This window comes from Scatophagus argus, chromosome 10, assembly GCF_020382885.2.
Source record: "Scatophagus argus isolate fScaArg1 chromosome 10, fScaArg1.pri, whole genome shotgun sequence".
In the NCBI taxonomy this organism is placed as follows: Eukaryota; Metazoa; Chordata; class Actinopteri; family Scatophagidae; genus Scatophagus; species Scatophagus argus.
Genome location: NC_058502.1, coordinates 3441609 through 3456013, shown reverse-complemented (window position 1 = coordinate 3456013; position 14405 = coordinate 3441609). Strand labels below are relative to the sequence as shown.

At 41.7% G+C, this 14405-nt stretch overlaps 1 protein-coding gene across 1 annotated transcript in view; it reads right to left on the bottom strand.

Annotated features, from left to right (window-relative positions):
* Nucleotides 1-3191: 3191 nt before the first annotated feature.
* The window catches only part of cdh11 (cadherin 11, type 2, OB-cadherin (osteoblast)), an 81676-nt gene continuing 70462 nt past the window's right edge, over nucleotides 3192-14405 (bottom strand). The window contains exons 9-16 of the mRNA XM_046401307.1: nucleotides 12161-12274; nucleotides 11874-12013; nucleotides 11234-11370; nucleotides 9267-9388; nucleotides 9029-9146; nucleotides 7333-7584; nucleotides 6068-6219; nucleotides 3192-5744 (exon numbers count right to left, since the gene is read on the bottom strand). Of these exons, the coding sequence (XP_046257263.1) occupies nucleotides 5379-5744; nucleotides 6068-6219; nucleotides 7333-7584; nucleotides 9029-9146; nucleotides 9267-9388; nucleotides 11234-11370; nucleotides 11874-12013; nucleotides 12161-12274 (1401 nt within the window). The 3' untranslated portion in view covers nucleotides 3192-5378. The remainder of the gene's footprint in view (nucleotides 5745-6067; nucleotides 6220-7332; nucleotides 7585-9028; nucleotides 9147-9266; nucleotides 9389-11233; nucleotides 11371-11873; nucleotides 12014-12160; nucleotides 12275-14405) is intronic.

Here is a 14405-nt window from a genome sequence, read left to right as displayed (position 1 = left end):
TAAAGGAGTGGATCTTATGAGGCTGCTGCCTACACCTTCACCAAGTCTTAACACTCACGCACACCATGCACCAGAAAAGATCTCACGTTTTCAGCAAACGAGGACAAAAACTACACAACAAAACAAACTCAAACCAACACCCACACTGGAATTACCATATAAAGACAAAGCTGCAGCTTGTTCTCACCAGGACGCACCAAAACCTGAGTGTAAGCTGCAGATTACTCCAAACAACACACAGTACATGTTCACCATGAATACTAATGATGCCACTTTGCTGCCAGATCAGCACTCAAACACAGGAGGACAAACCTGAGTGCAGGAGGATTTCACAACGCACCCCCACACAGTCATCCTCACCCATCATGCCCACACGGACGCACTCGCTCGGTGTCCTTTGATGAGGTTTTGTCCAGCAGAGTTGAAACTGGCTCCCAAGGGACTCATGGAGTCGAAGCGTAACTACTTCGGGAAGGGTTAACACTAACAGTTATTTTCATTATTAATTAAGCTACGTATTGATTAATGATTAATCGTTTCAGTAAAAGAAATGTGTGTGACTGTGAAATGTGTGAAATGACTATAAAAGCAGCAAATCATTACATATAAGAAGTTACATTTATAATTAGATGATACTCTATTATAATAAATAAATAGCAACTAAGGTTTTTCTTTCATCAACTTATTCTGCCAGTTCTACTTGGCGTTTTGCTTTTTCTAAATGTGCTGGTGGCTGCACCAGACACGTATGTACGGTACAGCCGGTGTGGTCATAACTGAAGAGAAGAAGATGACGCACTGTGTGTTGAAACTATAAAAATATCTGATTACACACCCTAATAAGATCACATTTGGCCCATTAGCCATTAAACTTTTTTTTTTCCCTTGTTGAACCAGCCAAACTCAGTTGTCCTTGTCTTTGCATCTGTCTCCCTCCCAAGTGGAAAGACCTGTTTGCATAAACAGGTGCAAAAGTTCACCTCTCCTCCTCCTCCTCTTCTTCCTCTGCATCCCTTTCCCTGCTTTTTAATCCTCATCTCAGACTCATACCTTTACATGTCTGCTGTCTGTCTCCTCAGCCCTTCCTTCCCCTCTCTCACCTCTAGCTGCCATGCACGATAGCTTGCTTGTCCTTCTTTTTCTGATTTTGATTTCCCTCTGTCTGTTGTGTCTCTCTCCCAGTGGGACGCAAATAAAAAAAACAAAACCTTCAGTCAGGTGCAGGAGTTCACCTTTCCTCCCTCCTCCTCCCTCCCTCCTCCTTCCCCAGTGGGATCACAGTTAGCAGGTGGCACAAATGTTCGCTTCTTTTTCGTCCTTTCACTCCTCTGTTCCATGTTGGAATGTGTGGTTTGCCGAGGGAAAGTTCAGCTCCTTATATCCTTATTTTTGTAGAAATGCACCCGTCATACGATCAGTCACAAACTTGGACTCAGACATTTTAAACATCCAACCGTTGTCCTCCCCTTGACATCAATTTCCTGTTTTAAACCGTACCTCCAGTCATCTGACTAATTAGTCACTAAAAATAGTATTATTATGATTAAGTATTATTTATTTTTAAGGGCTAAAAGTGAAATATTTGTTGTTCAATTGTTCTGTGTTGTATCCTGAATATCTGTGGGTTTTTGCCTGTTGGACAAAACAATCAGCTCAGACTTGGGTTTTGGGAAATTGTGTTGAACATTTTCACTGTTGTGAGAGTGAAAGTTATAGCCCTAATTCGACGCTGTGGTTGCCGAGGATCTGGTTTAACTCTGCTGGTTTTTTGATTTGAGGCCAGGCAAGATGCAAAACTCACAGCATCCTGTCATCCTGTGGACAAATCCGTGTTGAAATAAGCAGGAGAGGAGCTAGTTAGCTGTTAGCAGAGTCCTGCAGTGTGTTTGGCTAATGGAGGTTTTTGGAGCTAATAGACTGGTAAAGAAATGCACAGAAGTACTGTACTTCAGTTCAGTTCAGTTTGGAGGTAAAAGTACTCAGAATGCTCACATGTAACTCCAACTATAGATGATAACAAAGTAAAGAAAAACATTTTGATTTTAGGTTTACATTAATGGAAATATTCTGGGGCCCTGATGAGAAAGATGTGTGCAAAGTGAGCTCAGTAAAAATGTTAGTCACATTCTTGTGTCCGAATACATAAGAATATTAAAATCTCAGTATGTGGCTTCATGATTTGGCTGCACCATTCCTCTTTTTCTGTGTCCCTCGCTCACTCCTAGCTCATCGGTTTCCCGCCTTTCCTTTGTGTCTTCTCACTGTCTCTTTCACTATATCACCTCTTTTGTTGTTCATCCAAAGTGCAGCCTGACCTTTCTCAGCGTTGCTCCCCAAGGAGCGAGAAAATGAAATCTGTGTGTGTGTGTGTGTGTGTGTGTGTGTGTGTGTGTGTGTGTGTGTATGTGTCTGTTTGTGTATTTGGTGTGCATGTGTTTCCATGTGACATTTCTTCATGATGGATGTGACTGAAGGCTGAAATGTCTCTCCGAAGGTGTGTTTGTAGATGCTTAATTAGTCATAATAATGTAATTACAATAAAATACAGTTCTTGAAGAAATTTGTCCTGGTATCTCAGGTTCTCATACAGTGCAAAAACTAGAAAGACGGCATGTGTTGCCCTTGTGTATGCTGTATTATATCTACTGAACATCAGCATGTTCCTTTCATCATTGAGCTTATTAGCACTAAGTTCATCTGCTGACAGCCTGATAGAGAATCAAAAGGCCACATAGGTGTTGTTTTTCCACGTACTATTGAGATGTAAAATACAAGTCAGGATGCATGATGTGTTTGTCCCTTGTTTAAGTTGGTAAAGGTGGTTTAACGACTTCATAAAGCCTAGTTTATCTGCTGGGTAGCTCTATACTTTTACATTGGAATTTATTAGTTGATTATATTTTGTGTTATTGACCTAAATCTGCAAAGTAACTAAAGTTATCAAATAGTGGAGTAAAAAGAAATATTTGCCTTTGAATTGAGGTGGAGCAGGAGGAAGGACCTCAGAATTTTAATTAGCTACCACAGTTCTGCTCCTCTTGTGGTGTAAAACTCATGTGTTTGATTGGGTCAGTAGGTGACAGTCTGCATTTTGCTCAGTTATATTTTATTTGGTGAGCATTCACACATTCACTTGTACTCATGTGAAGCACCTAAAGCTAACACAAAGTTTTCTCCCACAAACAGCGCAGTGTCATTTTATAAAAAGAGCATTTATTTCAAAGTTGTTTTTTTTTCGCTTCGGAGATTGAAGCACATAGTAAAGCAACAGTACAATGTTCAGAAAATATAAGTGTGATGCTGTAACATTTTTTTTTTAATCTTATCTTCTTAACATGTTTTTGTTGTAATACTGGAATATTCTGCATGTATACTAAAATAAGAACTTTTAAAATTGTACAAATCGGTACCATAAAACTTGACAGAGAATAAAAACGAGGCGTTCTCTCACTGCAACAAACACAGATTGCTAGTTTTCCTCTTGAACAGGGAGAAAGAACGAAGAAACGCCAAATAATGGAAAAAAAAAGAAATGAATAGAAAAGAAATGTGAGAGGTTGTGTTCACACAGGCATAAACCAAAGCTGATATTTAACTTTTGGCAGTCAGTAAGTCGTCTCTCCGTGTTCAGACACCCATAAGAACATCGAATCCTAACTGCAAAGAGTTAAACATGAATTTGTTCCTGTGTAGCTGCAGCCAAAGAAAGAACAATTCTTGTCATAATAATGATAATAATAATCATAAAAAACCCAACCATAATAATCATAATAATATAATAACATTAAAAAAGAGATTGAACAAGAATCTACACACTCAGACAGGATGTGCTGGTTTCAGCCTCTCCGTATGTGCAGCTTTAGAAGAGACGCCTCGCGTTCTTTTCCATTGTGCACATTTTATGTTTAAAAAGCAACACGTGTTGATACAACAGATGTTGCTGCCAACATAGCTGGTGTTGGGGAAAAGAACACAATGCACGCTTTCCCAATCTGCATTTATCACGCTGGCAGAAACGGCACATCCTGTTCAGTGAGCGCACGAGGTGCAAGATGGATCCTCAAAGTGGTATATCACACGTCTGCACATGTCTGCTCTGTACATACCTAACATGGAGAATAGTCTGCTTTCTGAATATACTTTTCAAGTTACAAAAAGAAACAAAAGGAGAAAAAAAGAGAATGCACTGCGTTGCAAGAGTGTCCATTAAGTTTAAGGCGATTTTTAGAGCTCACAGGTTTTTACTCGTTGTGATTGATCATCGTCGATGGACTCAGAATGAGGAAGTGATCATTCATTGGTGGACTCGGTATGGGAGGTGATTGCTAATCAGAGGAATGGGGACACGGGGGGGTGAGTGGAGAAGGGCAGCTTCTCTTTTCATGTCTTCTCTGCAGTGAAGAATGACAACAAAGAATCATCCACAGTTTTTAAATTGAATCCATGTGGGGTCTGTCTCTTTTTGGGAGTGTGAGGGGAAAAAAGAAGGTTTTTGTGTAGCATTTTCACAGGTTCTCAGTCCTGGTCTGTGTGTGGCTACTGAAGCTAGCGGTCTCTGTCGTTACACTTGTTGTGTTTACCCCTGGAGTTGTTGTTTATTTATTATAAGGCCACCATACTGTGAAGATGCTGCAAGCGTCTTCGCAGTATCAACAACCCAGAGTCTTTCACGCTATCTAAACCACAGCACCTGCTGAATTCGGCACACACAACAAGAAATTTGAAAAAGAGTTTTGTTTCAACTGTTTGATCCTACTGAGACACTTTCATTACCTTTTATTTCTCTTTCATAACATCAGGCAGTTGCTGAATCCCATACTAACCTTCACTTTAAATTTCCTTTTATCCTTCTCTCTTTCTACGTGTTCTTTACATACACCATGAAGAGAGTAACCAAGGGAAGTATACCCCACTCAGGAACCATTAAGGAAGTATGTGAATCCAGTCCACAAAAGTATATAGAACTTCTAATAAACTAAACAGTTAGCTATAAACAAGTCATTTTGATCATACAGCGACATTTTTTTCCCCCCAACAATTTTCTTTCAAACCAACAAACTGGTGACATAACAAACCTCCCAGCCCTGCGATGCTCAGTCTGTAGAAAGAGAGCTGGAAAGAGACATAGGAGGGAAAGGAGAGACTTGGGAAAAGCTGGGAGCGGTTCGAGTCCAAGCGTTCATTATGTGTTCATTAACAAATCATCTTGGAGGACCAAGGAGGCGCCACAGGAGGGAGAGCTGTTAACGTCCATTGACAAATTGGCATGAACTGATCAGGTCGTGGTTGGTAACAATTGGGCATCGAGGAGTGTTAACCCTCAGGTAACAAAACCTCACGGAATCAGTAAAACAGAAATCCACTCAGTGAGACCACTGTTAAGAGTCTTCACCATCTTCCCCATCATGAATGGAGCAGTCTTTGGTCCCGTACAAATCTGCCAGCTTCTTAAACCTCGGCCCCCAACTCTGCAGATAGTCATAATCCAAATCAGACTCTGTTGTGACAGACTCGAGGGAACTCAACGACCCAGCCAAAGATCCCCTGCCTTCATATCCGTAGATCTGAATGGAGTCGTAAGGGGGTGCAGTCGGGTCGCTGTCGGCCTCTGCAATGCGAGTCTTAATGAAGTCATCAACATCAACGCTGTTGGCTGCCGGACGGCCAGTGCCGGGCCTGATGGGATACTGAAGCTCTGGTTTGATGTCCTTTCTTGGCAGGAAACCGTTGGCACCGTCTGGGTTCTGAACAGTTGGAAAGAGAGGACCACATTTCAAATTCTTTAAATTCAACAGACATAAGGGTGTAAAGAGAGAAACACACACATTCTTATCTCTTGGGGCTTCTGTACAATCATGTTGAAATATTGAGATAAAAAGCAATAAAATCTAAATACATTTAGATTATGTTTTAATTATTTAGTAAGCAGGAACTGACAAATACAGATTGTGTGAAGATGAGTCAAGACTCTGTGTCCACCCAGTCCCTTCTTTTTACCGTAATTTACTGTCTATTTTCTTTTACTTCCTTCAACAAAACCTGAAGGATGTTTGTTGCCCCTGCATACCTGCAGCGTAGCGATGTCGAAAGCCTCCGTGTCCTCCTCGCCACCTCCCTCGTCGTCATACGTGATGATATTCTCCCTGATGTCCTCCTCCTCGAAGACTATCAAAGGCTCCTTCTTCTGACGCCTCAGTGCAACAAACAACACCACTATTGCTGCCAAAGAGAAACACACAAACACTCAGTTCAAAAACTGTTCCGCATGTAGTGATTACGTAAGGATCCTCGCCTTAATCTCTGTGAAAAAGGAGGAAAGTGAGCATGAGATAATTACTACACACTGTGGGAGATAGTGCAATTAGACCTTGGACAGTTTAATTAATATCATCATTGTATTGTGCTACACACATATACACACACCATTTTAACTGCAGGTACTGATCAACATGTCAGGCTTCTAAAAGGTTCTGAGTTTTGTTGTACTGTAAGTGTCATTCAGAGTAAACCCCGACTGTGAGGCTAATATACATTTTTGACAATAATAAATATAAACTGTGTTTCTGTTATTATACAAGATACACTATATGGCCAAAACTATTGGGACAATACTATGACCAACAGGGACTTTAATGACATTACATTCTAAACACACAGACAGCTTTGCAGCTCTAACAGCTTCCACTCTTCTGTGAAGGCTTTCCACAACATGTTGGAGTGTGGGAATTTGTGCCCATTCATGCAGCGGAGCATTTGTGAGGTCACACACTGATGTTGGACCAAAAGGCCTGGCTCACAATCTCCGTTCCAGTGCATCCCAAAGGTGTTGGATGGGGTTGAGGTCAGGGCTCTGTGTGGGCCAGTCAAGTTCTTCCACACCAAACTCATCCAACCATGTCTTTATGGAGCTTTGCTTTGTGCACTGGGGAACAGTCATGCTGGAAGAGAAACTGTTGCCACAAAGTTGGAAGCATAGCATTGTCCAAATTGTCCAAATGCTGAAGCATTAAGATTTCCCTTCACAGGAAGTCAGGGGCTGAACCCAACCCCTGAGAACAGCCCCATACCATACTATCTGAATTCATTAATAAAGAGGTCTGTCCCAATACCTTTGTCCATATAATGTAATTAAGCTGCTGATGAAATTAAATGATGAACAGCAGCTCAGATATTTCTGATCAGAACATCAGCAGAAGTGAACAGCTGGACTGTAAACACACAGCTAGACAATTTTCATCGAGCAAACAATTGGAATTTCATGTCCCCATGAGGAAATCTTCTGTAAATCAGTAATCCTGACGAATCACAAAAAGCAAAATGTTAGCTTCTCACCCAGCAGAATGACAATACAGGCCAGTATAGCTATCAGCGCCCCGGTGCTGAGGCCAGCCGGCAGGACGTAGGGCTCGACATTACAGGAGAGGATGGTGTTTTTACTGTCACAGGAACAGACTCTGATGGTCAGGGTGTTGGTGCTGCTCAAAGCCGGCAAACCGTTGTCGTTTATCTCGATGGGAAGGTAGTAAACATCCTGTGTCAGACGGCTGAATCCTTTTCGGAGCACATAAATACTGGCTGTGCTGTCTGTGGTGGGAGGCAGAAAGAATGAAAGACAGGAAGATGATTGGGTGACATCGCACAAAGATTTAATCTTCATCATAGCATACATGTTCAAAACCACACACAATTAACTTTTTTTTTTCTTTCCAAGCAACTCATATACATATTTCCTTTCTTTGTCACTGTCCACACACACACACACACACACACACACAAGAGCCAATGAGGTGTGACTTTGGTGATGGTAAATTCCTCTTAAATTGAGGGTCCATTCGTCAGCTGAGGAGGAAATCTGCCGTTACGATGTGGATGAGTTTGCTTTAGGGTTAGGGTCTTTAACATTTGTGTTAAAAAGAGCTGCATGAGTGAAACATGTACTGCACTGAAAATGGTTTTTGGTGTTCAGAATTGTTGACTGAACAGAGAATTACATTTAATATACAGAGATTTATTCTTGGGCAAAGTTTCTTGTGTTAAAACAAAAATAACTAAATAATAACCTAAAAGCTGTAATGTTTTTGCACATTTAGCAGCAACAGCATCTTCTCTCTCCTCCTCCTGCTTCCTGCTCCCTTTTTTTTAGAGCACAATTTAATATGACAGTATAAATTGCTTGAACACTGTAAAGAAGCATAAAGCATCCACGTCTGAGTAAGATACAACATCGGTAACTGCAAAGAACGACGCAGTACATTCACTTTCAAGTCCAAAAGAAAAGAGAAAGAAAATGAGCATGAGCAACAAAATGAGATGAAGAAAGACAAGAAAAACCCAAAAAGGCTCTTCTAAAACTCTTTCCCCGAAAAGAGAGTGAAGGTAAACCCCAGCCCTCTGCCGCTGATGTCACTGTCATCTGTTGCCATCAGCCTCCTGCCAACACCGGTACTCCCTGACAGCTGTGTGTGTGTGTGTGTGTGTGTGCATGTGGGGGGGTGGGGTAGTATACTGCGCAACAAGGCCCTCAAATCCCCCATTTCCCTCCCTATTGATTGTACGAAACGCATTTCAACACAATTCCCATCCCAGTCTCCCACTGCCATTGCTCTGTCTATCTCCATTTTTCTCCTCATTGCCGCTCTTTCTCTCTTTGTCTACCTCTCATTTTTTCGCCTTTCGTCTCTCTCCCAGTTCCCACGAAACTTAATTCAATCAGTTGGCCCCCAAAGATAGATGTACAGACGGACAGAGACCCCACTGCAATTAATACAGCCCGCAGGACACGTACGTGTGCATTTGTGTGTGAGAGAGATTCAGAGCACCTGCTGCTTTCTACAAGGTAGTGTGAGCCTCCATCTGGTTATGCTTTGATCTAATCTCAGCGAGAAGGGGAGAGAGAGGGAGACCACAGATGAAGAAACACTGAAATCGGCTATGAGAAGAGGTTAGAAACAGAAAGAAAGGGAGTGAAATGAAAAGGGGAAAAGAAACCAATGGAAGTAAGGAAAATAATATTTTGAAGGTCGTCTACCTCTGTTGTCTTTGAGGGAGAAGTTGTTGTTGTGGGCGACTTCTGGAGCGAGGCTGAATGTGAAGTGTTGTCTGTGAGCCATCTCATCTTTGTCCACGGCGCTGACTGTTTCGATGACCTGAACCACGCACACACACACACACACACACACACACACACACAGAGAAACATGCATCAGGAAGCTGCTTGTGGGTCAGGTTTTAAGTTTGTTTGGCACTCTGACGCAGGCGGACGTTACCTTCCCTGGTGCCACAGTTTCACACATGAGGACTTCATTGTTGGTCGCAAACTCTGGGGGGTTGTCATTCACATCTTTCACTTTGATGTTGACACGCACTTTGGCTTCTTGGTGGTAGCCACCTCCACACACACACATTAACACACACAGACACACACAAACACAGAATATAAAAAAACAATCAAATTCAGCAGAACAAATATTTCAAAGCAGTGTCAAAGTCATTAAATAGAGAATGTCATTTGTACTTGAGTGTGTACGATTGCTTGTCTGTCTGCATTCTAATCTTTTAATATTTAGCTTTGGCTGAACACAAAGCTAACTGTGAATAATTTTTCAGCAAGATTGCCTGTCTGTCAGTCAGTCAGCCACTCAGCCAGCTATTTGTTATTTTGATTTGCAAAAATTACAGGCGTGACTTTGTGAGGCATCAAAATATCCAGTCAGACGGTGTGCCACTCAGTTAGCCCGCTCCCACACTGTTTTGTGAAAACCGTTTTGATATGCAGAAGTGACAAATGTCAAGTTATGCCTGCTGGAAATTAAATTGAAGAAAAAAAATAATGATGTGATGCAGACAATACTGTGTCTGAACAGAACTGAACAACAGACACATGCAGCAAGACTTAACTCCTGATTCATCCAGAATTTTAACTCAGAAAGACTCGGAGAGAACAGTGTATTTTTCTATATAGCCATTCATCTCTGTAAAAAAAAGAAAAAAAGAAAAATCTATTTCTATGCTGCACTGGCCTGCATATTTGCAATTCTAGTCAGTATGATTGTTTCACTACCCTGTCATTACGAGGCATTTATTTAGCTTCCCAGGGCCTGTAAGCGGTTAGTGTAGCCTGCAGTGGTCCTCGCTTTGTGGGCGGCGAGCCTGTTTCCATCTGGCCGTCTGGCGTCTAGCATGCCACAGGGAAACCACGCGGAGCTCTGCTCCTTCAAGCCTCAACCACAGAATACCAGGGTGGGGCCACTGTGGCTCGCTGGCTACAGGGTTCGAGGGGGTGAAGCCAGGGAAAGAAAGCTCCTAAGGGCCTGTGGGTCGACTGACATTCCCCTCTTTTCTCCCCAAACTCTCTCTGTGTAGTTAGCAAAGTGTTTGTGGCAGGGATGGACAGTTAAAAGTTTTTGTGGGGCCCCAACTTTAGTTGTTCACTCATCTCTCACTGCAACAGAGAAACATTTTTGTGTCTACCTACCCGTCTTTTGTGTATCTACTGAACAAAATGAAAGAGTTTAGATGGGGCAGATTTTACTTCAGTGCCAACTAAACACAGCACATTTGTGTTTTTAAGATGTCATGCAGACAAGCTGCACGTGAACACCAAACACAACAACATAACAGCTGGATACACTCAGCAAAAATAATATGACAAGGACCTTCATGCAAACAATTCCTCCTGACTGATATATGATATATTTACCAAGTTCTAACTGCTGCTGACTTTAGCCCCACCCAGAGGGGGGAAAAATTAAAGGCAGCAGCTTGAATCCACTTAAATTTTTTACATGAGATGTCATGGAGTGTGTCCAGCACTGTCGAATGACAGATTTTTGCTCTGGTTGCCAGCAAATGTACAGCCTGGTGGCTGTCTGGGATTTTTCCATCTGTTTGTTCATCTTTGAGTTCGTTCTCCATCCCACTGTTCGTCACCATTTGAATCTCACAAATTGCGCAAGAGTCGAGATCAAATACAGACAGGCTGTAGATCTTTCACTGTTCTCCTGAAGTGGTTCAAAATAAAGTAATAAGTAAATAAGCGTTGACAGTCTCATAGCCATGTGTGTCACTTTCAATCGTTATGGGTGGGAGCGTCAAGGCAACACCGAAATGAGTCACAGTTGAACACTTTCTTAGCTCATAGCACGAGGGCCCACACAGATTAACATTCTGCCACAGTTCTCTTCAGACGTCTCTACCTTTGGTGTATGTCTGTGTGCATGAGTTGCATACTTACCTATCTCTATGGCAGACACCGACACATTATGCCAGGCCTGCGCCTCTCGGTCCAGTGGTCTCGTCGTGGTGATCATGCCGTCTTCTGAGTTGATGCTAAAGAAATTCTCTAAATTTGTGTACTGATGGATCAAGTACCTAATAATAAGGAGAATTAACACACATGTGCATTAGTGCTATTACACATAAGGATCACATGCAAATTATAGAAAATTTAATTTCCACAGAATATACAATGTACGTTACATCTTGGCGGTAGTTTCCCTATACATACATTCTAATCTAATGTGTAATCACTTTAATATGGAAAATAAGAAAGTTAAACTATGCTGAAACACCCAACGTTTTCACTTGATTTTTATAAAACATGTCTGGTTATGCTTTTGTAATACTATTTTGCTTTCCTGTTCTGTGTTCAGTCTGTGTTTTCTCCATGAAAATATGAAAGTAAATCAAAGCTTCTTTGAGTCAGTTTGTTTGTTTAGTGTAGCTGAAAGAAAACTATTGAAAAGTTTTTTCTTCTTTTTTTTTAGGTGTTTTTTTTGGCGATATTCCATGAGAATTTACACGAGTGTGAAAATTCAAATTTCCTCCACTGCTTCTTGGTGAATGACTTTGTGTGTCTCCTGCGTTAGTGTTACCTAACAGGATTATTGGCAGCATCAGTGTCCTTGGCATGGACTCGTCCCACCAGGGTGCCTTCGGGCGCATTCTCCTCTACCTCAAAAGTGTAACTGGGAGCTATAAACACAGGGGGCTCGTCTGCATCCTCCACTGATACCTACAGACACAGGAACACACTGAATTGTTAAATGGCTCCTGTGATATTCATAAACACATACGTGCTCCATTTCTGTCACAAACACACAATCGAACACGAACACTCACGCTCTTATCCTCACACTAACCCAAATAGATATTATCTTACCTTTATTGTGGCCTCGTCCTTGTAAGGCCCCCAAGCGAGGAACTGAGGGTCAATATGAGGGTTGGATCCCTCCACCTTCAAAGTGTACGACCGTTTAGTCTCGAAGTCCACTGGCTGAGAGAGAGAAAGAGAAAGATGTCATCAGTTCATCCCAAATCGTTTTTTTTAATCAAATATTAACTGCAAATTGAAACCATATAGTATCTTTTTGCCGTGTAATGAGACGTGGTTGCTGAAGGAGAGGAGTGCAGTGAGGGCTGGTGCTGTATCCTTGCCTTCTGGTAGGGGGAGCTGTTGCTACATGAATGAAAACGGGCCTGTTATCATTTGTATCAAAAGTTGGGAGTCCAATACTGTTACAGAGCAACAAAACCAGGAGTAACCCAAAAGCCGACTTTGAGCTAAAGATAATTTGGATTGCATGATATTACACGATATGATATGAGTATTTTGGGACCACGATGAATCATGAATGAATCATTTTGGTTATTTCTGTTGGGCCGTTTTCATCATCAGATGAAAACAATGCCAGTCTGTTTTTAATGAGCCAGGATTAGGTTTGGGAGTTTGGGACATTGCAAGATAAGAGGAAGTAGAAAGTGTATTGGGTGACAAGGTGGGAGAAGAAACTCAAATCCCAGGCCACAAGAACTGACGGACTCTTTTTTTTTTTTTTCCTCTGTACTTGTTTTTATTAGTCACACCTTTCACATTGAGATAGATAAATTAAGAATAGGTTGAAAACCCTGAGCATTGATTGGCCTGAGATCCATTCCCCTCATATTGAACACATACACTGCACTGGGAGAAACCATTGACTCTTATTGTCCTTGATATTGAAGCCTTGAATCCGAAAACATCACGTGATATTTTCTTCCAGCACTTGCAAAGCGATGTGCATACTGTTTAGTTGAGGGTCGTCTGACGAATCTTCCTCATCATCCTGACTTCTTTTCTTATGCATCGAGTGTTCACCACTGCAGGGAGAACTCTTAAGTCAACAAATGTGTTGGCAGTCATTGTATAAAAGCCTTAACACCCAAGAGATGCTCTCTGCTGTGATTAGGAGGACTTGTGTATTGCCAACAGCACTTGGCTGTGACTTGCACTCATCCGCAGTTCTCTCATTCTTTTGGGTATCAGTGCTGTATTATAAACCCAGATAATAATGCCTCTCCACCACCACTGTTTCTCCAGCCAGTCGGAGGATGTTGAACTGGCAGACTCCCAAGTGCAAGCTTGATCTTTTCATCTCCATATACTACCATCGCTTAATGAAATCCCAGTGGGAGGAGGGGGAGCTTATGAGCCCAGTGTGAAGTGTTGTTAAATCAGATTGAAGCTGCTATAGATTTATGAGTTTGACACACAGGGTTTACCTGGGGTTGCCACTGATTAGGATGTTTACCAACACTGATTGATAAGATTTTGGGACTGTCTTATCCTTTACTGTGTATCAAAGCAAGCCTGCCTTTAATTGGTAAAAAGGTTCTGAACCTCAATCAAACTTATAGCAGAGAAATCAAGAGGGGGCGAAGATATTAAATTATTGATTTTTGATATTGTGTGTGATCACACATGGTGGCGAGTCCCCATCATCTGCAGATTAGTGATGATTAATCGCTTAATCTGTAGACAGAAACTTAATTGCTAATACTGATAATCGATTTGACCATTTTAGTCATTTTTCAAACAGAAATGTCAAACACTTGCTTTCTTCTTTGTCATTTATGGTGGGAAATAAAAAGTCTGCCACTGTTAGCTGGACAAAGAAGCAATTTAAAGACTCTGGGAAACAGTTAATAAGCAATTCCTAAATGATTGATCGATTAATCATGAAAATAATCAGCAGATTGGTGGATAATGAAAGTAATCATAAGCTGCAGCCACCACGACAGCTGAAAACATCTCGCAGTAGCTTTTAATCAGACTTGGAGCGACGGCTCCCCTCAGTGGGTTGCTCTGCTCTCATTCAGCTACAGCAGCCTCTGACACTGTAGGTGTTTAACGTGTTGATGTCAGGCTCAATGCTAACAGGATGGATGTGACCCACTTCTTTCTTTCTTTTTTTTGTCATGCTTCCTCTGTCTTCTTTGCCCTCACTCTCTCTTTCTGTCCCTCCATCTCACAGTCTACAGACCCACTCTCTCATCAGTCTCTCCCTCTTTGTGTAATCAGTGTGAGATAATAATATTCACAATAGTGCCATCCCCCTCCAACACACACACACACACACACAGACAGC